General features: G+C 33.4%; 2 protein-coding genes across 2 annotated transcripts in view; both read right to left on the reverse strand.

Annotated features, from left to right (window-relative positions):
* Window positions 1-228: 228 nt before the first annotated feature.
* Window positions 229-26,042, reverse strand: part of DCAF10 (DDB1 and CUL4 associated factor 10) — a 40,556-nt gene continuing 14,742 nt past the window's right edge. The window contains exons 3-7 of the mRNA XM_039856339.1: window positions 17,796-17,993; window positions 10,517-10,719; window positions 9,053-9,166; window positions 6,252-6,397; window positions 229-5,446 (exon numbers count right to left, since the gene is read on the reverse strand). Coding sequence (XP_039712273.1) covers window positions 5,078-5,446; window positions 6,252-6,397; window positions 9,053-9,166; window positions 10,517-10,719; window positions 17,796-17,993 — 1,030 coding nt within the window. The 3' untranslated portion in view covers window positions 229-5,077. The remainder of the gene's footprint in view (window positions 5,447-6,251; window positions 6,398-9,052; window positions 9,167-10,516; window positions 10,720-17,795; window positions 17,994-26,042) is intronic.
* Window positions 14,349-17,789, reverse strand: VAMP5 (vesicle associated membrane protein 5). The gene has a single exon (XM_039856491.1). It carries the CDS (start codon window positions 14,921-14,923, stop codon window positions 14,564-14,566), a length of 360 nt encoding a protein of 119 aa, XP_039712425.1. The 5' UTR covers window positions 14,924-17,789; the 3' UTR covers window positions 14,349-14,563.

The raw sequence follows: 26,042 nt of genomic DNA on the forward strand, positions 1-26,042 counted from the left end.
AGAGCCCAGTGAGAAAACGTTCTAGTGTCCAGTGTATTATCTGGAACACTCCAAATTTCCAAAAATGTGAATCTAAAATTTACCAGAAAGCATAGTTTAGAAATGGAAGATGCAGTGAAATTTAAAAGAAAATTCAAACATTCAATCTTGAATGTAAAAACCATGAAATCTAAATGAGGGAGAAACTTAGGAAAGCTGAAAATTCTATTTTAAATACTTTGGACCAGATTTAAATTTTAAAAATTGTTTTATTGTCTCTGGGCGACATTTTCATTTATAGTGACATTTATATACACATATATATAGAGGAGGTGTGTGTATGTGAGATGTGTTCCTTCAAGGTTTGATAAAACCCATATTTCTATCGCTAATTCATTTACAACAAAAGCATACAGGTAAATTTGAGACTTTCCTTTAGATAACAATTTCCATTATCATTTGAATGGCAGAAATTCTTAGGAATCATCTTTAGGGTATAAATTTTGGTACAGTCTTATTCTACGATGAGACTAAACTGTGTCTTCGTAACATCGTGTGATAATTTAAGCATATATTTTAATGGTTATTGGCAAAGTTTAATGGCATTAAAAATACTCTTAAGTCTGTCTAGATCTGATTTTCATTGTTTTTTTTCCCTCCTGCATTCCTTTTTTTTTTAAAAGCATGAGACCCCTGTGCAAATGCAGAGCCTTTGTTGTTGTTTTGCTATTCTTTGGTACATTGCTGTTTATCCCTTAATCTAGCAACATCCTTAGTTTGTAGTATTTTACTTAGTGGCAAATGAAAAAACCACTAGCCTAGGCTTTAACTGGAAACTTCTATTATCCAGATGGTTATTGTGAATCTGTCAGAAAGGTGGTAAGAAACCAAAAGAGTGGTCTCAAAGACTATGCACCAGAGCTTGTCCAGCTCTGCAGGCACTAAGCAGGCTTGATTATGGCATGTCCCAGCTCACAGCAGATGAACACAGCACATTAGAAGGAAGTGGGAGAGCCTAAGAGGCAGGTGTTTTAATAGTGTGGTAAGAGACAGAACAAACTATTTAGCAGATATAAAACATTTTTGAGTTTAAAAAAAACAAAACAGCAATCTGAGGCAAATGATTATATATATACCTCAGGGCTGAGGGAATCACTTTATAATAATTGATATTAACTCATTTGTTATAGCCCTTTACATTTTATGAAGTATTTTATATAAATCAGAGCTCATTGGATATTTGTAATGACACATGAATATAACTTTTACTTTTTATCATGAAAAGTGTATACCGAACGTGCTGTTTAAGAAGGCGGCAGGGAGGTATACTAACATATCTGCAAGACTTGCATCAAAAATAATTATAAGTTTTTAATTTTGGCACTTAAGAGATATACACTAGTTATCTAAAAATTCACATAAATGCTTTCTTTCATGGCCAACACTGGCTGTCACTTAGTGAAATTTCACAACTCTCAGTGACTGCTGGTCACTAAATAGGGATGATTGTCATCAGTAAATTATCAGAATAGTTCTGCTAAACCCAAGCTTAACATACTGTGGATGCCAACACCATATATTATGACTAAATGGGAAACACTAGGCTTCTAACAGATTTTCAGAATGTTTTTCCTATATTGCACTTTCTAGCAAACAAAACTTTAATACTAACAGTATAATGTGATTTGGTTCTAGACAGAGGAGTAGGAAACATGTGATTTACCTTTTCCTTGCTTGTTTTTTAGAAATTTTTGGTATAGCTTCTTCTCAGGGATGTAACAAGGAAAAATAACAAAATATATATATTCTTTGGGCTTCTGAGAAAAAAGACCACACATATTTTCAAAAGGTTAAAATAGAGGTCTCTTCTGCTCTAGCCACTTCATTTTCACAACTGAAAATAAGGAACTATTTTCTACTATATATTTGATGTTCCTAAACTCATTTGACATAGCATTGCCATAAATAACTGTTCTGCAGAAAGCTTTTTAAAACAGAAGTATAATTTATACATTTACCAACAATTGTACTATATTACCAGTTATAATACATTTACCAATTATCATGAATAAAAATGACTAAATAAAATTTAGAGTTTTTAGAGTAAAAAACTCCAGATTCGATTTTATACTCTAAGTAAAATGTGAAATTGTAAGATGTAATTTCCTCCAATAATATACCATTCCTAAAAGCCTTTAATTCCTTGATTAATAACCCTGATGACTTTTTGATCATAATCATACCTCAAAGAGAACAAAGGTGGTTTTGTTGAGTTTGCAGGCTATTAATTTTTAATTCTCATCTGTGTGGCTCTATTTTTATACAAGGCTATTTAGCCTCCATCTTTCTTCATTTTATAGCTACTTATTCTGCTTAAAGTTTTTTAGTTAGGAATGGACTGTATGTATGCCCAGCAGTTTATGGTATTAATTCTAATGAAAACTGTCAATCTTGTAAATGTTCTTTTACATGGAGCAGAAGGTAAGCCAGCTCTGTAATAAAAGAACTTCCAGAGGATGCTAAACAAGTAAATCAACAGGTCAGTTTATCATCCTTTGTAAACTAAAGGGTAAAATGGTAGAGTAACAAGCACAGGCTTTGGACTAAAACAAACAGACCTGGGTTTGAATCCCAGTGCTGCCACCCAGCTCTGTGACTTTAAGCAAATCACTTAACTTAACCTTTCTGACCCTCCATTTCCTCCAAAGTAGATTGGTGCTTATGCCACCTCCCTTGCAAGGTCTCTGTGAGGATTAGTTGTAAAGTATTTACATTATTGGACACATACTAGGTGCTCTCTAATGGTTAAAGAATCATGGACTAAAATTTAAAGTTGGGCAACATGTGTGCCCAGCATCTGACATGGAACTCTCTCCAAAGGGGATGCAATTTACAGAAACTTCTTTGGATTATCAATACAATCATTGTAGTTAGTATTTAATGTTAACACTGAGTGTTTTTGCCTCCAAAACTTTTCTTTTAAACATGTTTTTTAAAAAGTTTATGGCAAACCTGTGTTTCACTGTACTTTGCTGTAAATTTTTTGATGACTAATAAGTTTCTAATTTTTTTTAACAGCCAAGGTAAATTGATCTAATTTTTAAAATTTGTACCAGAGCCTACATTGTTCCAAGTGAGATGTAGTCTTTATACATGTGTGTGAATGACTGTCTGGTAGGTCTACAAAGAAATGTCATTTTTATTCATGTATTTGGGTTGCTTAAACATTTTTGTAAGATTTAAAATACTTTTCTTCTTATGGCTGGAATTCTCAGCTTCTACTCCCATGCCTCCCTTTTTCAATCTATTGGCCAGTTTTAAGGGCATTCACAATAATACAACTTAAAGACAAAATAAAGTGTTTGTAAGTCATTGTTTTAACAGACAGCATAATACAGTAGAAATTGCCCTGAGCAAGGAATTAGGAGACTTAAATTCAAGTCCTGGCTCTGCCACTAACTTTTCAGGATGGCCTTAGACAAGTCACTTAACTTCTCTCATTTGTTAAATAATGATATTGATTCTATTTTGCATTTTCTACCTCTAAAATTGCTTTAATTTACTTATTATTTTTTTAATAATTAAAACACCTTTTGGGAGTTGTGTTAAGCACCTGATGGGTACAGAAGTATTTACTGATGTTTAAGGTAGTGTTTTACAAACTATGATCCAGGGACCATCTGAATAAAGATTGACTGGGGTTCCTGTTAAAAATACAGATTCCTGTCCTCTCCCTGGCAGAATCAGAACCTCCTAAGATGAGGGTGTTTTCTATATTTTTCACAAGCTCCTCAATAATTATAATGTACCCTAATGTTTGAGAATGACTAGCCTAAGGGAGTGTGATAGAGAGGGAAAAAGCTAGCATGTGGCTTAAATTACCCCAGTCTCTGGCAGATTCCCTCTAAACAACATACCATACAAAATGGAGGAGACTAGAAGTAAGCTTCTTACTTCAGCAGAGCAGTCAGCCTTGTGCTTGAACTCTGCTTGATGCTTTTTACTTGCTGCATCCCATAACAAAACACAACGAAAAGTCTTCATATCAGCTCTTAGTCTTAACATCCAAGTCACTGACTACCACAGCTATGCCAACAGCTTGAAGAGGACTGCAGCTCTCCTCTCACTAATACTAAGAGAGTTGAGCTCATGCCACTTGGCTCAAGGAAGAAATTTGACTAAAACACACCCCTTTACTCTCAATTGCCCCTCCACTCCAATACTATAACATGTCATCCTGTGTGATTCAAATAATCTGGCAGAGAAAATAGAAAATCTGAGCCACATTGTTTTCATCACTGTAGTCAGAAAGTGTACTAATCCAATAAATAAATCCTCTTCTATACAACAGAGATGACCAAAGCCCATTCCTTTTCCTCTTTTTCTTTCTAATGCTGTTGACATGAACAAAATACGAAGTAAAGACACATGCTAGATATTTTAAAATTCATCAAGTAAGTTAAATTACAAAGAGAGGTAATATTTTTTCTAGACTTTCACAAAACTATCCCTCTCATGAGGAAAAAATATGTATAATTTTAACAGGAAGCTTAAAAGACATTTTGTTGCAAGACTATCTAACAGTTATGAGAATAATGCCATTATCTGTGCTCATTATAGAGAAAAATAACAGCAGCTTTAAAAGGCCAAGTATACTGATAAATGAAGATGAAATTTCTTTTTCAACCAGTATGCCAATATCAAACTTCTGGGTTTTAGTCTAGTGTCACGGTTTCTTCTAACCTAACCCAAACTCCTGCCAAATGTCCACAGAATTCACACCAAAATCAAAAAACGAAAGAAAAGAAAAACTTGACAAGAGCTAACATGCAAAATCACCAGAGGAACTGGAGTTCAGTGGCACAGATCAGCAGGAGCTGAGGAATGCTGCAAAAGATGCTGCTGCATAGAGTCCGACTTGGCGACGCCCTACAGTGCTGGACGACCAAGTACTCAGGTCACAGGTGTGTTCATGGACCCATAAGAACCAGGATCTTCACCCAGACTTTTAAGATCTTCTAAAAAGAAAATACTTCACCTAAATTGAAGTAATTTATAAGTCAAACACCAGAAGAGTTCCTTATTTGATAAGTTGTGCCTAAAACTTTGGCTGATACAAAGAAACCCGTCCACTAAGGCACCCTGAGGCAATCTGACAATGTGTTGGAGAGAACTTCGTTGTCAGTACCACATCATTATGAGAGTACAGAGAACGGATCACCCGCAGGGGACTGGCTTCTTTGGGCAAACAGTCAATAAGTTCACTACACTGTTTATCAAATCCCAACAAGCGAATTCCGTAGCCATGTGGGGAAGAAATCATTCGCCCATCAGGACTGAAGCAAAGTTCTTTGATATAACCCCTGCCTACATTGGCTTCTTCAATGTAATGAGTAAGTCGTAGAGAACAGCGAGGTGAGACAGGTCGCACGGGAGCTCCTTCTTGGAATTCATAGACACAAGTCCACTAGGGGGAGAGAAAAGAGACAAACCAAAGTTATAGACCCCAAATAGTACTATAGATATTCCTTTTTTAAAAAAGCTCAACAAAATGCCAAAGCTACAGAACTGTTGTAAGAAATCATTCAGATGAATATTACCTCTCCTTCAACTAACAAAACTTGTAGAACCCATACCTTTTTATCTTCATAAGCTAAGATTATTCTATACTATGCTGTTTTAAAGCCTTTTATTCCCAGAGGTTGCTGTGAATTCTGTAGTAATAATTCCCTTTTCTGAGGGTAACAACAATCTTGATATTTAAAAAATTCTAGGATTAAGACAATCAAACCCTAGAATAAGTCCTGCATACTTCAAAGGTCCCTCCTTTCAGTTGTAGCTTCTAGAGCTAGTGAGATCGTTGGAAGACGCCTGCTTCCCAGAGTATTGAAAATCATAAGGTCATATAAGACCTTCTCCCCTAGTCATTCGTTTAGTCCTTTCCTTTCCCAAAGTTTCCCCTGGTTTTTAAAAAGAGAAAATTATAATACTCAATTGGCTTAGCAAAATCTCACATTTAGCCAACCTAGCTGAAACATCTCACTCCTGTGTTTACTGTAGAACGGTTTTTATAGGATGTGATGAAGGAGGAAAGAATTAAGAAGTTGGGCACAATCTGAGCTGATGATTGCTTTAAAGTACTTCCCAGCTTGCCACACCCAGGTCAGAGAGGAGGAAGAAGGGTTTTCAAGGGAGTAAGATACTATGAGTACACATGGCAATGGCAATTTGTTCAATCAGCCCTGTTGAAGGCGGAGTGCTGCTGCCTGTACCTCTTGATCATCAGTGTTGCTTGAGCACCGAAGAAGAGTGGCCCAGCCTTTTGGGTGCAGCTGTAAGGATGTGATACAGTTTCCACGGTCTCTCTCACCAGGAACTTCAGGGGTCAAGACTTCAAGACTATTTCGTGGTGAAACTCCTGAGATACAAGAAAATTAGGATGTGGGATTTATATTATCAGAGAACTAAGGCAGTTCATCAAAGTTGCGGTTTCCATCAGCCACCCCTGATGCCTTCATTCCTTTGTCTGTCTTATGCTACCACATTTAAAAACAAAAAACAAAACATGATGCCCTCAATGAATGGGGTGTGAGCCTGTCTCTGGAGTGAGGGTATGGGCAAAGGGTATATCGAGGACTAAAACATTCAAGTTCCTATAGCAGGAATCACCAATAACCTAAGGCTAAGGCATTAAAGCTGACTTGGGGTCCTTTTGATTTGGATCTACATCTCGGAAAGCTCTTAATTAAGTAAAACCAAAGTTATGTGACATAAAAAGAATCTGGAAAAGTAAAAACAATTCTTACCTCAGAGGACCTGGTGCTCTCTAGTTCAGAGAAGGAAATACTTGGAGGCCATGAAGACTGCTTTTATATAAATAAAAGGCTCTTATGTAAACAAAGAGCAGGCCTTATGGCCACCAAGAACAGAACTATAAACAACAAATAGACCTATACTTTTGGAGGTGAGGGCGGGCGCTTCGCATAGAGGCATGTCAAAACAAGGGGCGGGAGACATTGCCGATCATACATATTCCTGGTACTCTGCTATGGCCCATCATTTCCTTCTAACTAGTTTCCAATGAAAGTGACTGCTGTACTAAGCTATTGTCACTAATGGGAGTATATCATATCCTTCAGGTATGTGGAGAACCACTTTCACGGACATTGTAAGGAAGCAGCTTAGAAATTTAATATCAAGAGAAATATTTTAATACTTTCCTGCCTGTGAAAGGAGTTGCTTTGAAGATAATGAGCTCCTTCTGTCAGACACTTTGTGAATTGTTTCTCAAAAAGACGTTATCTTCTGAGTCCCTTTAGATTACTACAGCATTGAGAGAAACTTGTGAAGCTCTAAATTACAGTTACAACTAAACTATATCTAAATAATGATTTCACATGTTACTGAACTTTAATAACAATTTTCAAGAAAAACAAACTGTAGTTCAAGAATTAATTTTGAAAGTCTATAACACAAGCAGAAAAGAAACCCATTCTAAATAGCTAAGTAGTGGTTTTCAAACCGTGCTCCTTGGCGATTCCTCAAGAGCTGGCAAAAGCAGAGAACCACTTAGGGACTAGAGTGGAGATAAAGTGGGGAAGACTTGAGCCAGAGGTCTGTTTTTGTTTGTGCTATATCCCTAAGAATCCACAGCAGATTTCATGTCAAAAATGAGTTCTAATCCTGAAATGAATTTGAAAGCCTCTGCTCTACACAGCTATTATATCTGCCAAAGTATGGTGCTAACATATTCTGACACCTTAAGTGCCAGGATTTCCAACTTTCAGAGCAACCTTACCTATAAGCCCCACCTGCTTTCTTTTCACTCCCTAATTTTCTTGTTGGGCCCCAATACATCATCTCTTCTCCCAGACCTAATTCTCTATAACATAAAACTGCTGTAAAGTTTTGTTTTGGGGTTTACTGATGCAATAAGCAAGCATGTTAACTATTCATCTCGAATTAAGTTTCTTTTTTCTCATGGATGGTTTAGTTAATCAAAAAAGATTTTTCTCAGTGATTATTAAGAGCCTTGGCTTGTTTCCCATAGCCAAAGAGAAGGAGAAGAACAAGTTGAATCTGCAAAAGAAGTTTCTGCTACAAATCAAAGGAGAGATGCTACACATCTGGGCATAAACCTCTACATTTAAGAGGGGGAGATTTTAACTTTAAAGTAAAGCATTCCAGTCTTCACCATCAGAGGAAAGTGGATAAGCTATAAATTAGGTTAGGAAGGGCTCTCAAGCCATTCTACTCACATACGTAGTCATGCAAAATAATCAAGTATGCATTTGTCAGGCACTTACTAAGTGAGGCCACCCAGGGAAAACACATATTAGAAGCCTAATGTATAGTCCCTACCCTAAGTATGTAGGTAGGAAACATGCTTATCTCAAAAAGGTAACCCCAAATTACAAAATGCCATATCTGGCCATCAGTCCACAAAGAGGACAAACAAAGAGTGCTGTAAGAGTTTAGATGTGGATTGTTTGGAGAGGGATGGTAGGTAAAATTCGCCTAGGTAGAAAGTATTTCACTTAGGGGATGGAAGGAATAGGCTAAGCAGCTAGTTATGCCAGAGTGGCTGAGGAAAAACCGGCAAAAGCAGAGTGGGGCCTGACTGTACCTCATGTTATCTCACAAGCCCTCTGAGGCTATCAGGCATAGCCTCAGATAAGGAAAGGGCAGAGTAAAAAGCCTACTGGGCTGGAACCAGGTGACTTCCATAAGCACATGATAAACTCAACCCCTTATATTTATACGGCATTGTTACATGCATAATCTCATTTAATTTCCATAACAACCTTGATTGGGATCTACATTTCCCACTGCTTCCTCTCCAAACTACACCAAGCTAAGTGCAGGAAATAAAATCAAAGCTTAAATTCCAGCAAAAATTTACGCCCAAGATATTCAACCATAGAGACTCTGTTTAGCTTTTTGAAAATGATAATAGAAGGGCAAGGAACAGCTTCATCTCTGTTGGCTAATTTTATGGATTAAAACCAAACCAAAGAAAGCTATTTCGTAGAACTTGTTGTTGCATGATTATGAAATTCAACTTTTAACTTACCTTCTCTTTGCGAGGCTCGTGACATGTGTTTCTCAGAAGATGAATTAGAATCATTATGATGACAAGGTGACCCAGAAACTCTAGGACCAGATGAACTCGACGAAGTGGTCAGATCTTGAAAATACAAAAAGTTCTGACAATATACCTAGTGAAACTCTGGTAATGTCTCAACTTTTATCACCTACTGTTAAAATCCATACTGTTACGTGGCAATCCATACCGTTATCATTTCTTATAAAATGGGAAAAGAAAATTCAATAAGAATGAAAACTGCAGTGTTCAGCCTATTTAATGTTAGAATAGGGTCCAAAGAGCAGGCCCATTACTGAGAACATGAACAGATCATTCTTAAAGCATACCGAAATCTTCTACTATCATTCTTGAAGTTATGTGAATATTATCTTTGAAATGCAATACAAACTTTACATTGAAATATCAGAATTACCCTTAGAAGACAGAAAATCTTCTTGGTTTTTTAATCAAATAATGTCAACTAGACCTTTAAATCATTCCTTCTCACTAAGCTCAAGTTGATTATTAGTGTTTAACCTAAAAAAATTTTTTGAATCCAAAAGGATTGATTATACTTGCATATTTATGAAATCCCTTGCTTGCAAATAAATTGGTAAAACTTAAATTTCTACTTTTGCAGTGAAATTGGGCAACTGCAGTACAGTGATGTCTGCATATTCCCAAAGGAGTATTCAGAATTGGCCCTGTGCACACAGGAAAAGGATTCTTACCATTTGAAGCTGATTTTTAATAGCAAGTTATGTGTTCCAAATTTGTAATCATTTTTTCTGGGTTCTTGTTCATAAACACATTATTATAAACGATGGGTATGTTCTTCCCAAAGGTAGATGAAATACAGTTTCTACCACATAATATAGAAAAATTATAGTACATAAACTTTTCTGAGCCCCAATTTCACTTAAGTCTAATGGAATCAGCACCAGGAGAAGGAACAGGGATTTAGCAAGAGGATGTTTAGGGGTCATAAGGTAAGGTGGCATCAGCGACCTGTGTCTGGACATTTGGAAGTCTAAGATACAATATAGACTTGAAACTACAACTCTATATTGACTATAACTCAAATGCTCTGCTGGATTCCAGAATAACTTAAAAAGATTGATACTACATTAAGCCATCACTGATTTTTGAGATAGCGATGGTTTAGAAATATTGGTGAAGGATTTTTTTGGCTAGTTAAGAGCTAAAAGGAAATATTTTTAGAGTTAGCAGTTATTCTTCCTAGGTCATTCGTGATACAGAAGCACAAATTAATGCTATGTCAGAGATACATATAGATCATTACACTTTCTTGGGGGAAAAGCGCTCACTGAACTTTCTAAAGAATGTCTTAATGTTCTTCCATTCTTCCTGCTACCATTCTCAGGATGGAAATATATACCATCTCTATGTCTGAGATTCTCTGGAAAATTCTCCAAAACAAGAAAAGCTTACCTGAACTTGATGTAGTTCTTCTTGCTCTCAAAATGGGATAGCTGCCTACTTCTAAAGACTTGGTTAAGTCAAGATCATGCAAAATCAAGAGATACCCAGAGGATGTTGAGATCAACATTTTGGAACAATCCGGTGTTAATCTCATTCTCATGAGAAAACGTGTGTGAAAAAATTTCTTATGTGGACACCCATCTTCTGTACACCTACAGAAAAAAATCAAACCAACAAAACTTAGAGTTATCATGAATATAAGAATTCAGTGATAGTCATGTTTTTGCTCTTCAATCTATAACTTACAGTCATCATATACTTAGTCTTACACACATGATCAATTTTATTTCGCTCACCATTCGTTGTTTCATCTCCAACTTTCCTTTTTAGATTATCCTTTCTTGCCAAAGTATTTTTTAGTAAGACTTTGTCGAGGTAAACTAATTTTTTATTGTTCTGAAATCTTTATTTCATTCTTCTTTTCGATTAAAGGTTTAACTGAGCATATAACTTTAGGTTGATAGTTATTTCTTTCTGACTATCAAGGATAATATTCCACTGAGTTCTGGCTTCCATTGTTGCTATTTTTTAAGTCTGCTATCAGTCTAATTGTTACTTTGAATAACTTATCTTCTCTTTGTCTTTGGAGTACTGCAGTTTCACTCTGATATGTGTAAATTTAGATTTCTTTCTATTTATCTTTATTGGGATTAATTTGACTTTGTCAGTCTTAATATTCATGTTATTCATATATTCTGGAAAATTCTCCAACATTATTCGAATATTGCCTCTCACCTATTTTCTCTATTCTCTTCTGGGGATCCAAACAGATGTTTGAAACATTCACATTTGACTGTCTTTGTCTCATAACTGCTCTTTCATGTTTTCTATCTCTTCATTTCCATATTACATTATTCAATATCTTCCAATCTTTTTTTTTTAATCTGCTATTTAACCTATCCTGTTTGTATTTTTTTTAATGTCCATAGTTCTTTTTTTACCTTAAATTCTGTTTGGCTCTTTATCAAATCTGCCTGGTCTTCTGGATAGATTTTTATTCCTTACCTATTTCTCCCTTTTCTTCCCCCTTTTATTTTATTTTTTTGTTAATTTTTAAAAAATTGTAAACTGTATCATACCTACAGAAAAGTATATAAATAGGAACAAAAAGAACGAACTAATCAAAAACAGACTCATAAGAATAGAGGACAATCTCGTGAGGGCCAAAGGGGAGAGGGTTGAGGGGCTGGGAGAAAGGGGTGAAGGGTTAAAGAAGTACAAAATAATAGTTGATAAATAGTCACGGAGATGGGAGCAAGGCATAGGGAATGCAGTCAGCAGGAATGTAATGGCTAGGTAATAGAGCCAGAGGAGAGAAAAAGTTATCAGGGGGATTATTTCATAGACTATATAAATGTCTAACCAATGTAACATATACTTGAAACTAATAACAAAATTTTTTAAAAGTACATAAATAAAACACATTAGAAGTTTTTCCTCAAATGTTTGATTATCTTTAGTTGTCTATTCATAATTAAGAGCGGGGAACTAAAAAACTGACAGGGAATTCTGAGCACAGGGCAAGGCTTGAGCTCTACTACATAGGATGAAGCCAGTTTTTAAGAAATTCCTAATTTTAGTATCTTCGGTTCATTAACTGAAGAAGCTAAGGCTCTCTGAATTCAATATTCAGGGTGTATATTATCGCTCAACTTTCCTGATTTTGGTAAGGTGCCCAAGCCTTCAAATGTGTTTGCCATTCTTCAATACTTAATAGTCTTGAAGAATACTTAATAAAATGAGACAATTCTTAATAGTCTCATTTGATGGGCAAAACTTTTTAAATTTTTTGAAATCCATTTTATCAATTTTTAAAATCATTTCAACTTAAGTGTTGTATGAAGACTTACTCCCATGTTTTCTTCTAAGAATTATATAGTTGTAACTCTTATGTTCATGTTGAAATCTATTTTGAGTTAATTTTTGTGATGTGAGATAAGGGTCTAAATTCATTTTTTTGCAAGTGGATACCCAGTTGTTCAAGTATCATTTATTGAAAATACTATCCTTTCCCAACCCATTGAATTACCTTGGGACTTTTGTTGAAAATCAGCTGATCATAAATGCAAGAATTTATTTCTGGATTCTCAATCTGTTCCCTTGATTTATATGCCTATCCTGTGCCAGTACCACACTGTCTTGATTACTATGGATTTATATTAAGTTCTGAATGTGTGAGTCTTTCAATTTTGTTCTTCAAGATTGTTTTGGCTATTCTGGGTTATTTACATTTCCATTTAAATTTTGGAATCAGCTTGACAATTCATCCAAAAATGGTAGCTGGAATTTTGATAGGGATTGCATTGAATCTTAATGATATTGAGTCTTCCAATCCATGAACATGGAATGTCTCTCCATTCATTTACATCTTATGTTTCTTTCAGCAATGTTTTATAGTTTTCCAGTGTACAAATTTTGTACTTCTTTTATTAAATCCATTCCTAAGCATTTTATACTTTTTGATGTTATTTTTAATAGAATTGTTGTCTTTATTCATTTTTGGACTGCTCATTGCTTATAAGTAAAAATACAATTGATTTTTGTTTATTAATCTTGTATATCTTGTGACCTTCCTGAACTTGTTTATTAATAATTTTTTTTGTGGATTTCTTAAGATTTTCTATATACAGTATATCTTCTTCATATAAAGACAGTTTACTTCTTTTCCAGTCTGGTTGCCTGTTATCTTTTTTTTCTTGCCTGACTGCATTTCAAGTGAAACTGTACTTGTACTTCTAGTACAATGTTGAATAAAAGTGGTGGAAGCAGACATCCTTGTTTTGTCCCCAAAGGGGAAAAATATTCAGTTTTTCAACATTAAGTATGATTTTAGCCATAGATTCTTCATAGATTCCTTTATCGAGTTGAGGAAATTCCCTATTATTCCCAGTTTTATCACACATGGGTATTGGATTTTGTCAAGTGCCTTCCTGCCTTTATTGAGATGATCATATATACGAGTTCTGACCTATAGTAATATGTATAGTATTAATACCTATAATATAGGTATTAATATAACTATAATATTATATAACTATAATATAACTATAATACCTATAGTATTACATTGATTCATTTTTGGATGTTAAACCAAACCCGTATTCCTGGGATAAATTCCAATTATTGTGACATATAATCATATATATACGTGTGTGTGTGCGCGCGTGTGTGTGTGTGTAAAGAGAGAGCACTTAGATTTGATCGCTTAATGTGTTAAAGATTTTCATTTTTTTTTGAGAATATTGGTCTGTAGTTTTCGATTCTTAAGATGTTTGTCTGGTTTGGTAGCAGAGTAATATTAGCCTTATAAATGAGTTAGGAAGTGTTCTCTCCTCTATTTTCTGTAAGAGTTTGTGAACGATTGGTATGATTTATTCTGTAAATTGGTATGATTTATTTAGTAAAATTTACTAGTGAAGCCTTTTCACTGTAGGAAGATTTTTAAATTACCAATTCGATTTCTTTACTTGCTATAGGTCTATAGGTCTATATATTTTCTATTTGTTAAGTCAGGTTAAGTAATTTGTGCCTCTCTAGGTATTTGTTTGTCTAAGTTGACTAATTTGTTGCTGTAGTTGCTCATTGTATTCCTTCATAATCCTTTTAGTCTCTGTAAAGTTGGTAATGATGTCCCCTCTTTTGTTTTAAAGTATGACTGAATGTTGAATTTTATTCCTCGACTGAAACAATAATATAGATTTATCTACTTAATCTGTTAATGGGATAAGTTATATTAATAGAATTTCTATTGATGTCTTTTTTTTTTTTTTTTTTTGCTTTTCTTTTAACCAAACAGCAACTTTTACTGAGCTGCAGGTAGGGCTAGCCTAGCATGGCCAATGCAGCAGACTGCCCTCTGTGGCATGATAGGAACTGCAATGGTGTACACATCGGGGCTGCCCATTGGTGCTCACTAGGATGGCTCAGATGGGAGTACACACCAGGGTACTGGAAACCAGAACCAGCCAGTGTGGCCATGCGGCCTCTCCTCCAGGCCTAGCTAGGCCAATCCCCAGGCTCTGAGGCAGCACCTGCATCCTGGGCCTGTGAAGTACTGCTGCCCTCACATCTCTGTGGGAGAAACATGACCAGCACCACAATCAGGATGACGAGTAGGCCAATGCCCACCATCAGCCCCAAGTAGATCTGGCAAAGGATGTTCTCCCAGCGCTTCTTCTGGGCCAAGGTCTTGGTTGTCCTGCTGAAGTCTGAGCTCATGTCCAGGAGTTGGTCTGAATGCTGCACCAGCTCTGCCAGTTTCCCATTGTACTCCAGGACTTTGTCAAAGTTGTTGAGCATGATTTCCATCACCTCGTCTGTCTGCTGCTGGCACTGCTCCAACTCTTTCCCTGCCATCTCTGCTGCTGTCTGGCCTGCTCCTGCTTCTCTGATAAGTCATTTTTTCATCTCTTGAAAAAACTCGACTTAGTCATGATATTTTGATTAATATCTTATAAGATTCAATTTCCTTTTATTTAGAATATTTGCATCTACATTCATATTACAGATTGTCCTTTCATTTTTTTTCTTCTAATTTTATCTTTGTTGCATATAGGTATCAAGGTCATACTAACTTCATACATAAAGTAAGGACATTCTCTCTTTTTCTGGAATCTGAACATTATAATAAAATTAGAATGTTCTGTTACTTATAATATTTGGTAGAAGTCACCTGTAAAACTGACGGGCCTACTGTTTTATTAGTAGATAAGTTCAGATAGATTTTTTTTTCCATTTCTTCAATGGCCATGACAGAGGTGATATTCAGAATATTTAAATAACCAACACTGCATGAAAACTAACTAGTCAACACTGATTTGGATGGCAGTGCTACAACTGGGTCCTGGATTTACGCTACTGTGTAAGAGGACTTTAGCTACTAGATCATACAGAGATCTTGAGGGAGGTATTCCTAGAAGAGGGGCCTGGATAGCCAAAGGGTGCCAGGATATCATGCCTGGGGATGATTCAGGATAGTGGCCATTTATCAATTATTATGGACATTCAGTTGTTTAATAACCACTTCAGCTGAACTTGTACTTATTGGTTAAATATCAGTCCTAGTAATAAGTCAATTTCAGGTTTTCTATTTCTTCTTTGGTCAGTTTTGCCAAGGTGTATTTTTTGAGTAAACTGTCTATTTTATCAAAGTTTTCAAGTATAGTGGCAGAAAGCTGTTCTTACTATCTTACTCTTTATTACATTTTTTGTTGTCTCCTTTCTCGTTGCTAAGATTTTTTTATTTGTATCTTCCTTTTTCTCTTGATGAATCTTACCCCAATCAGATTCGATTAACTTTTTCAAAGAGCAGTTCTTTAAAAAAAAATCTTCATTTTATTTTCATTTTCAATTTCATTAATTTTTGCTTTTATCTTTTTATCATTTCCATACATGTACCTTCACTGGGTTTGCCCTTTTTAAATCTTTTTCCAACTTTTTGAGTGAGGTGCTTAGTTCATTGATTTTCAGTAGACCTTCTGATTTCACTATGCTTTTTTCTTTGATCCATGAATTATTTAGGAAATGAGTTTATAAATCTCCAAACATGCGAATTTTTAGTATCTGTGTTAACTAAACTGAACTGAGGTCAGGGAAAATGGTTTGCGTAAAACAATTCTTTGATATTGGTTGAGACTTACTTTATAGTCCAGTATGCACTCATTTTTGTACATGTTCTAAGTTTGCTTCACAGGATGTATTCACTATTTGTTGGAAGCAGAATTCTAAATATGCCTAATAGATCAAGATTATTAATATTAAAACCTATAGCCTTACTAATTTTTTGGTCTATTTTATCTATTATTAAATAAAAGAATAGTGTTAATATTTTCCACTAAGATGGAGATTTTCACGTTTTTCTTATAATTCTGTCCATTTTTACTTTTTGTGGTTTGAGGCTATGTTATTAATTGTATACAGCATAAGAATTCTTTCATGTTCTAATGAAATAGAGGATTAATATATCATTTTTATCACTAATAATGCTCTATGCTTTAAACTCTATTTTGTCTGCTATTAATGTAAATATAACTGTTTTTCTTTGATTTGTATTTGCCTGTTATTTTTCCCATCATTTTACTTTCAAACTTTCTGTGTTTGTATGTTTTTAGTGGCTCTTTACAAAGAACATATAGTTTGGTTTTATTTTTTAATCTAATCTAACACTATCTTTAAACCGGCTACTTTAGTCCCTATACATTTATTGTGATTACTGATTTTTGGATTCTCTGCCTACCATATTTTTGTGCTTCCTAATTTACCTGTTTTTTAAAATGATTTTTCCCCCATCTTCTCTGCCTACATTGGATTAATCATGTTTTATTATCTTTTATCTTTCTACTATTTTGGAAGTTATCATTTATATCCCTATTCAAATTTTATTTCTGAATTTAAAAAATTATTTCTAAATTTTAACTAGTTTGATTTGGTCTAAAGATAATCAGCTCTATCCTCTGCTCACACAATATGGGAATCTGTAACATTACTTTAAGAATATCCCCTCTCTTTTTACATATGACCTCTGAAAAGGATATTTCATAAGTGATCCTGGTATATTATTATATTGTCATTTCACCATAGCTAGCAACAGGTATATTTTAATTATTTCTCAAATGTCAATTTCTCTTAAGGAGACATTTCATTGAAGTGCTTCACACCAGAAGAATTACCTACATTTTAGGTGAGACAACTGGTCCACTGTGCAAACTGTCCTGTGCACTGCAGGATGTTTAGAAACTGATCCCTGCAGACTAAATGCCAGTAGAAATCCTCTTCTCTCATAGTGACAATTAAATAATGTGTACCAACGTTATTTACAAACATTCCACTAGAGATCAGTACCACTCCAATAGAAAGACTAATTACTCTTAATGCATGGAAACAAAGTGTAAAAATTACAAAATAAATAGATTTAGAATTGAAGAACCAATGACTGAAAAATACTTCAGTTCCACAAAGGAAATAAAAATATTTTTTCTTATGTTCAGGAAACTCATCTTATAAACCATTTTTCATCATTAACTATACTACTTCCATATAATTTTCTCCAAATTTTTTAGTTGCAATATATGAGTAACTTCAAGTAACAAAAGAATCACTGACTGTTTTTCACAAAACTAGTTTCTTTCTTCTAAAGCTATATAAAAGCTAAGGCAGAACACTGAATTTGTTTATCATCTTAAAAAAATATTTTTATTTATAATCCTAACATAGTCTCCTATTCACAAACCTGTTGGTGTCCCAAATAATGACATTTCCATCAAATCCTGATGTTACTAAGAGTCTTGTATTAGTATCATATTCGATGTTCTTCACCCAGCTAGTGTGACCATGTAAAGTGCATACTTTGGTGTTCAGTTTTCTTAGATCCCATAGTGCTATTGTAGTGTCATCAGAGCAGGTAGCAAACAGCCGGTTATCAAGAAATCTGCAAAGCAGAAAAGAAAAACTGGTTTATTTAATCTCTTATTTAAGAAATCTTGAGAAACAGTCTCTATATTACCGAACCAAGAAAACAAACAAATAAGGACTACAAACTCATTGTATAAACCCAGTGATTCTTTAAAAAATTTTTTTTTACTTAAATTTATTGGGGTGACATTGGTTAATAAGATTATATAAGCTTCAAGGGTAGAATTTTATACTAGATCATCTATATATTAATTGCATGTGTGCTCACCACCCAAAGTCTAGTCTCCTTCCATCACCATATATTTGACCCCCTTTACCCTCTTCGATCTCCCCTTAGCCTTGCCCTCTGGTAACCACCCTACTGTTGTTTGTGTCTATGGGTTTTTTTTGTTTATTTGTTTATTCATTGCTTTCTGCTTTATATCCCACATGAGTAAAATCATATGGTTCTTATCCAAAACTCAATGATTCTGCTATACAATAAACAGTAAGTAAAAATCACATAATCACAGGGAAGTATACTATAATTTAATGAGGGCCACATTGTAATTTTATCCATTTGTTTTACATTATTGATTTTTATTTGGAACTGAAAACAGTGGTGTTTAGAGAACAGTGCTAGAGAGAAAGAAAAACTTTAAAATCTATATAGGAAACATAAATGGTGAGAAAAAATTTAATAGGAGGCAGCAAATTTGGAAGATTTGATTGCCAAGAGAGAAATGTTAAGCATGAAGGATTCAAAATTATAAGAAATGTTTGCTCTGCTACAAGTAATATCTCTTTCTATTTAAAACACGCATTTAAAAATTGCTATTAAAATGCCATCATTTTCATCTTTTAATTCAAAGGCATTCCTCAAATAATCTCACTTAGCAATATTTTATTGGGACCAGTCAAGATTACAAGATAGACAATTAAAATATTCTATAATTCAGACTTTTAATTAATTATTCTACACTAATTTCTCAATCTTTAATGAGAATATATTTTATACAAATACTTAAAAAATAACAAACCTACCAATCGCATTTGAATTTCTTCCTAATTCAATATTAGGATTCTTTCTCTAACATATATTGTTATATATAGCTTCCTAATCGCTTGTAGAAGAAATTCTGGACTTTCTTCCAAGATAAAATTACAAATAATTCTTTCCTATTAGAAATCAACCTCAATATCCACAAACAACATAATGACCTTCTTGAAATTTAACATGGTTTTAAAATTCCAGGCCTTTGTTCAGACTGTTTCTGCTACCTGAAATCACTGTACCCCTACTCCTTGACCTGGCTAACACTTGCTTTCTTTTCAACATTCAGCTTCCATCCCCTCCAGAAAGCCTTCCCTCTCTATCTAGCATAGGGTAAATTTACCAATCTTCTAATCTCTTAAAATACTCTATACTTCTATTTAACTTAATATTACAGTGTACTTTACAGGGCTATAAACTTTACAAGGCTACAAACTCCTTGAAGGCAGGGCGAACCTGTCTGCATAGCTCATGGTTAGATCTGCAGTACTCAACACACGCACTGCCAGGCACATAATAAGCACTCACAAATATTTATTAAATGAATGAATGAGATAGGAGTTCACTGTTTAATGGAAAAGACATTATAAATATATATAAATAATTACACAAGATAATTGGGTGGAATAAGCAATGAAAAGAAGTCTGTTAGGAAAGACTTCATGGTGGTATCATTTGAAATGACTTTTTTAAAAGATGAGTAGGAACTCCCTATGTGGCCAAGGGTACAGAGGCATGTAAGGGGATGGTATACTTTGAGAGGCTATTAAGAGTACTGTGTATGCAAAAGTAGAAACAAACAGAGAATATATTACGGATTTATTCTATAACGATTCCCAATAACTATTTCTTAATTATAAATACACACCCATTGAAAATTTTTAAATGAAGAAAAAACTCACCACTCAAAATAACGTTATTGATATTTAGCTTATTTCCTGTATTTCAAACCTAATATTACTTTACAAATATTTTCCATGTCATTAAAGATTTATTGACAAAATCATTCTTAATGATTAAGTAGCATTCATTGTATGAATGAATTATAATCTTTTTTCTTTTTAAAATTAATATGTAATTGTTGGATGTTTAGATTGCTTCCATCTTTTCAATATTATAAAATACTATGATGAACATCTTAACAGCCAAATATTAATCACATCCCTAGTTATTTTTTTAAGTACATTTCCAGAAAAATGTATTGCTAAGTAAAAAGTGATTTTAAAAAATTTAGAGCTTTTGCTACATATAGCCAAATTATCCTCAAAAGAACATACTAATAAACCAGCAACAGTTAGGAGAGTGTCCATTTCTCCGAACTCTTGCCACACAGATATATTTTTTTAATTGCACTAAGTACTAGAAAAGAAAAATCTTGCTTTAAGTTGAAACTTATTTTTAGTAAAGATTAACTTTTTCATATTAATTGGAAGATGAGATTTCTTTTGTGAATTATTGTTCATGTTCATTGCTCATTTTCCTACAGTAGTATTTTTTATTATTGATTTATAAAATCTTTATAACAATATATCTTAGTTTTTCAAATACAGCCTGTTGCATATAATTTACACATACATTTCTTTAATATGGATTGTATATTTTCTTACTGTATCAAAATTTTAATAATTATATTGTCAAATTCATTTTTCCCCTTATTTTTACTGTTGAAGCTTTTAAAGTAAAAATATTTTAATGATTTCCAAATCTGATAGTTTTATGATTGCAAAAAACACACAATAACAAAAGGCTACTAGAAAGGCAGTCAAATTTTTAAACTGATATCATCATAAGGGCATCTTCATACATTTGAAAATTTTAGAAAAATATATAACTAACATATTTTGTTTAGTCCACAGAAAATACTTAGATGCACATATGGATTCAAAACTCCAGTGAGATTATATTCTGTATGCCACAAAGGTCTACTTTAAAGGGTTTAAGGTAAGAGAGTGACATGATTAAATAATAGTTTCAAAAAGAAAGATCTCTTAGGTGGCCAAAACACTTGGATTTTCATACAAAAATAAAGTAGAGGATCAGTTTTTAAATTTTTGTCAATAAGGCTACTGAAAAAATTACCATCATTACATGAAAGTATATTTTACTAACAATAATGTAGAAAGAACATAATCTTAAAACAAAAGCTAATAATTTTGAATTGGATAAGTTTATCTTTAATAAAAAATTCAATGCATTGACTTTAGTTTTCTCATTTTTGCCTCAAAGTATTACCTGCTAAAATTTTAGGTATTAGAGAATCACTGGTAAAGAGAGTAGATAAATTATAGAGAATTAAGAAAGTAGAGTAGAAGACCAGTTAAAGCATCTACAATTCTTATTGCAAGAAAGCTAAGGCAGAGAATGTAAAGTTTTAGACAAGTTCTTGGAGATCTGACCCAATCTTCTCAAATTAAAACTCAGTCTAGCCTAATCAGTTGATAATTATAAAATATTTTTAACTCCATAGTCCTTCACACACACTGAGTTTCCAAATTATAGAACCTTTCCATATGTCCCCATCAAACCCCAACATATGATTATAACAGTTCGGGGTAAATTGACATCTAGATAAATTGAGGTCTTCGTTATCAGGAGATAAGTGGTAAGGGATAACAACAATTGAAATAGAAATAGAATTTTCTTAAAACAGCTACCAGTATTTCAGGGAACAATGTAAAGAAAGTGTTGTTGAGTTTTAATCTTAAAAAAAAAACAAAACTAAAAATCACAAAAATAAGCTTTTTTTTCTACATTTATTTAACTATATGCAAATTCTTAGAATAAGGATAAATTAAATGTTTGGGTTTTTTTGCATAATCCTTCCAGTGAAATTATGACAGAAGAATATGGCATCCTTATTTCATACTTAAGTTTTGTACTATACGAGGGTCACTTCTGTATAATATTCAAGGGCTTTATCAATGTTCCCATTGATAAAGCTTTTCTTTAGTCCTGTGAGATATTTACATAATTTTTCGAAGTGTCTATCATGTCATCATTTGTCATTTTCTTTTCTCTAATTGGTAACTAGTCTAACTTTATCAAATCTTCATTTGCCAATAATTTTATATGTAACAGACCAGTTCTATAATATCACTCTCAGGGTTTTGTGAAATTCTATATCCTTTGCAAGGTAAGAAATTTCATGTTCCCAGTAATAAGCACTGCATTTTCTTTTTGAAATATAACAATCAAGAAAAGACCAACAAAGACAGTGAGAAGGAAAGTAGATCCTGGGATATTTAAATGGGTATTAATTTTTTCACTGCCATATCACTAAGTAAACATTTTTATGATAACCTCAGTTGTCTTCTGTAACCTCATAACTAGAGGCACCTTGATTATTAAATGGACTCTTAAATCCACATACAGAGTCCTCATGAATAAGTAAGCCTGTATAATGGGCTTAAGAATTTAAATTACATACTTTCCCTAAATATGAAGCAACAAAAAACACTCTTCACAACTATCAACATTTTTATTTTATAAGATAAGCGAACCTCAAAACTAAGAAATGAACTAGAAGACATTATTAAGTATGTGCAAAATGATGATCTAGAACCAGAGAGTGCATGCCCATATCTCTGAACAATACAGTGGGGTGGTCTAATGGGTATGAATTCCAGTTTATCACTTACTATATATAAGACCGTGGGCAAGTCTCTTTATCTGAGTTGTAGTTTCTTCATTCCTTAAAATGGGTACAATATCTGTCTCACATCAGGATACTGTGAGGATTAAACGATATAATATATAAAAAGTGCTTCACAAAAGGTTTGGCATATGGAAAACACTCAAAAAATGGAAGTTAGTATTATTAATAGGTAATGCACACTTAAGCTCATGCCAGAGGATTCCTCAGATCCTTCTAAAAATTCTGAAGTTATATGAACTTCTGAAAAATCTTCAAAATCTGTTTTTCTAACCAACAGATAAGCAAATTCAAATTTGTAGGTGTGGGGTACTAGGGTAGGTACACGGATAGCAGCAAATGAGAGATGACATTGATAAGGAACACAAATTCTAACAGCAGATTATTCAGAGGTCATTTTGAGTAGGGGCAAACAACTTGGCATAAATCTTTTTGAGATAACAAAATTTTAAAGCATAAAATATTAGAAACATAGAGAAAATTATGAAGAATATAACACCTGTGATACCCACCACCCAGCTTTATCAAATTTTAACATTTTGTTATTGTTCAGATTTTTAAAAACATTACAAACACAGCTGAAGTACCCTGTATATCCCTCCCCAATCCCATTCCCCTTCCTCCCTCTCCAGAGGGAACCACTATCCAAAATTTGTTGTTTGTCACTCCCCATGCAAGTTTTTAATACCATGAATTCATAAGTATGTATCCTTAAACAATTTATAATATTATTTTGCATTCACTTTATTTTGTAAATACTTAATGAGCACCCACTACGTGCTAGGCACAATTCTAGGTGCTGGAGATAGAGCAGAGAACAGACAGACAAATACATGTCTTCATAAAGCTTATGTTTGTATATTTTTAAACTTTATATAAATGGTATCACATTGTACAGCTCATTCTACAATTTGCTTTTCTGGTTCAACCTTGAATTTCTGAGGTGCATCTCAAATGCTGATACTTCTAGTTCATTCATTTTAACTGATGTATAGTATTCCATTGTATGTGTATAACAGAATTTATCTCTCTTCCTCTCGATGGGGATTTGTTTTCAACTTCTATTACTAATGATGTTATAATGAACCTTCTTTACACATCAACTTACATACATGTGCTTTATTTTTTAAAACTGCTCTTCAATTTTTACCAGATATTAAATTGCTCTTCAAAATTATTTTACCAATTTATACTCCATCAATAATACCTAAGAGTTTCTATTTTTCAACATCTTTGCCAATATTTGTTATTTGTTATTTTTATTTGCACTTCCACAACTAGTAAGTTTGAAAATTTTTTCATATTTATTGCTTAAAATGATAAACACTGCATTTACAATATGTTGCTTGAAGTATTATAAGAAGTTTCTCTTATGTGATTCTCTGCCTGTTTTGTTCTTGGGTTAATTGTCATATATTCTTGACACTAAACCCTTTTTTAGTTATGTGCATTGAAAATATCTTCTCCCACCAGTCTATAGCTTACCTTCTCACAGTTATAATGTTTTTGGTTACTCTGAATTTTAATGCAGTTGAACTTATTAATATTTAATTACTAATGTGTTTTGATTCTTAAAAAATCCCTTCTCATCCTTAGAAAATAATATATTCTATATTTATTCTAAAGCTTTAAAGGTTTGCTTTCATAATTATGTCTATAACTGGCAGTTACTTTTAATTATGGTATGAGACTAAAATCTAATTTTATTTTAATTTTTCATATACATAACCAATTCTCTGTTTTCTATTCTCCTGCCTCCATACTGATTTATAACATCCCTGCTGCCATATGTCAAATTTCTGGAAGCTCTATTCTATTCCATTGGTCATTTAATCCCTGTCCTAAGATTACATTTGATTTCAGGAGGGATGAGTTACTCTCATCATCTTAGTTTTCTTCAAAATTGTCTCAGATATTCTTGGCACTTTGCTGTTCATTATGAATTTTAAAATCAAGTTAAAAAAGAAAAACCTGTTGATATTCTGATTAAAGCTACACTAAATTTACAGACTAATTTGGGAAGAATTGACTTCTTTATGATACTGAGTTTTCTCCTCCAGATAAGATTTGTATTCATTTTTGCACTTTGTAGATACCTGGCAGCACTACCAACCTGAATCTAATTTTAAATTGTTAGGTGGAGAGTTTTGGACCATATGGTAATATGAATTTAGACCTCATACATGCATGAAAATTGGCTTGTAGTTAGAAATTCAGAAGAGATTTTCTGACACAACTCTATCCAATGTCACAGTCTAGATGAACAAGGTGGTTTATTTCTAGGTCACTTTTATGCTGAAAGTGTAACCCTTTGGAGTCCCAACCTTATGCCAAGTTTTCTACTAGACTCCCCACCTTCAACTAGCCCTAGAATTAACTCTCCTGTTCTCTGTACTCCTCATACATGTCAAACAGAAGCTCCAGGTTACGAGCATTTGGCCCATGCATCCATGGTAAAAGGCAGCTGAATACCTCCCTTGAATTCCTACTTCTAGTTCACCTTTGGCCTACAATTCCTTTCTTTCTTATCAGCTTGACTATACCTTAAAAATAAATTTAAAATTTAATCTAGCATTTATATTTTTAGTAGAAAGTTTGTTCAGAATATTTTAAAATCTGTAGCTTAATTTTTATTTGCTTGATTTACTGGTTTTGGATGGAACTGTATTAAAATCTCTCACTATGATTACAGACTTGTAATTCTTTATCATTCCATTTTCACTTTGTATATTTCAAGTTGCACATAAGTTCATGATTATATATCTTTTTGGTAGACTTTCCCTTTTATATCTATTGTTGCATTTCATCTTTATTAAAGCCTTGGCCTTCTGTTTGTCCAATAATAATAATCCATATCAGTTTTCTCTTCCCATTTCTGGGCAGTTTTATTTTTGATATCTCTATAAAGAGTATATAGATGATTTTTTAAATTCAAATTGCTGTCTCTGTGTCTTTTAATAAAGATCGATCCATTTATACTAACTGTGAACTATTCATATATTTGGAACTATTTATACTTCTTATTTTCTATTTATTATACCTTTCCTTTGCTTTTGTGTGTGTGTGTGTGTGTGTGTATGTTTTTGTTGTTTTCTTTTTTTTTACTTTTTAAGCTTTCCTGTCTTCTAATGAACTCATCAAGTTTTCAGTATTCTCTTTTCCCCCTCTTCTGCTGGTTTGGAAGTGATAAACTATATTTCTATTATTTTAGTTACTTTTAGTTTAGTTTTTTTCATCATATATATTTAATTATGCATTGTTCTAAAAGAGTCTGAAATTACTTAATATTTCTGTCTCCTCCTGAACGTGACATAGACCTTAATATATTACACCTTCCCACTGAGCAAAGCTCCCCTATACATACAACCTATTTGTTGTTA

The sequence above is a fragment of the Pteropus medius genome, unplaced genomic scaffold (genome assembly GCF_902729225.1).
Source record: "Pteropus medius unplaced genomic scaffold, Ma_sr-lr_union100, whole genome shotgun sequence".
Lineage (NCBI taxonomy): Eukaryota > Metazoa > Chordata > Mammalia > Chiroptera > Pteropodidae > Pteropus > Pteropus medius.

Excerpts from the sequence above, each read along its gene's own strand:
- VAMP5 (XM_039856491.1), bottom strand. The coding sequence starts at position 14,923 with ATGGCAGGGAAAGAGTTGGAGCAGTGCCAGCAGCAGACAGACGAGGTG.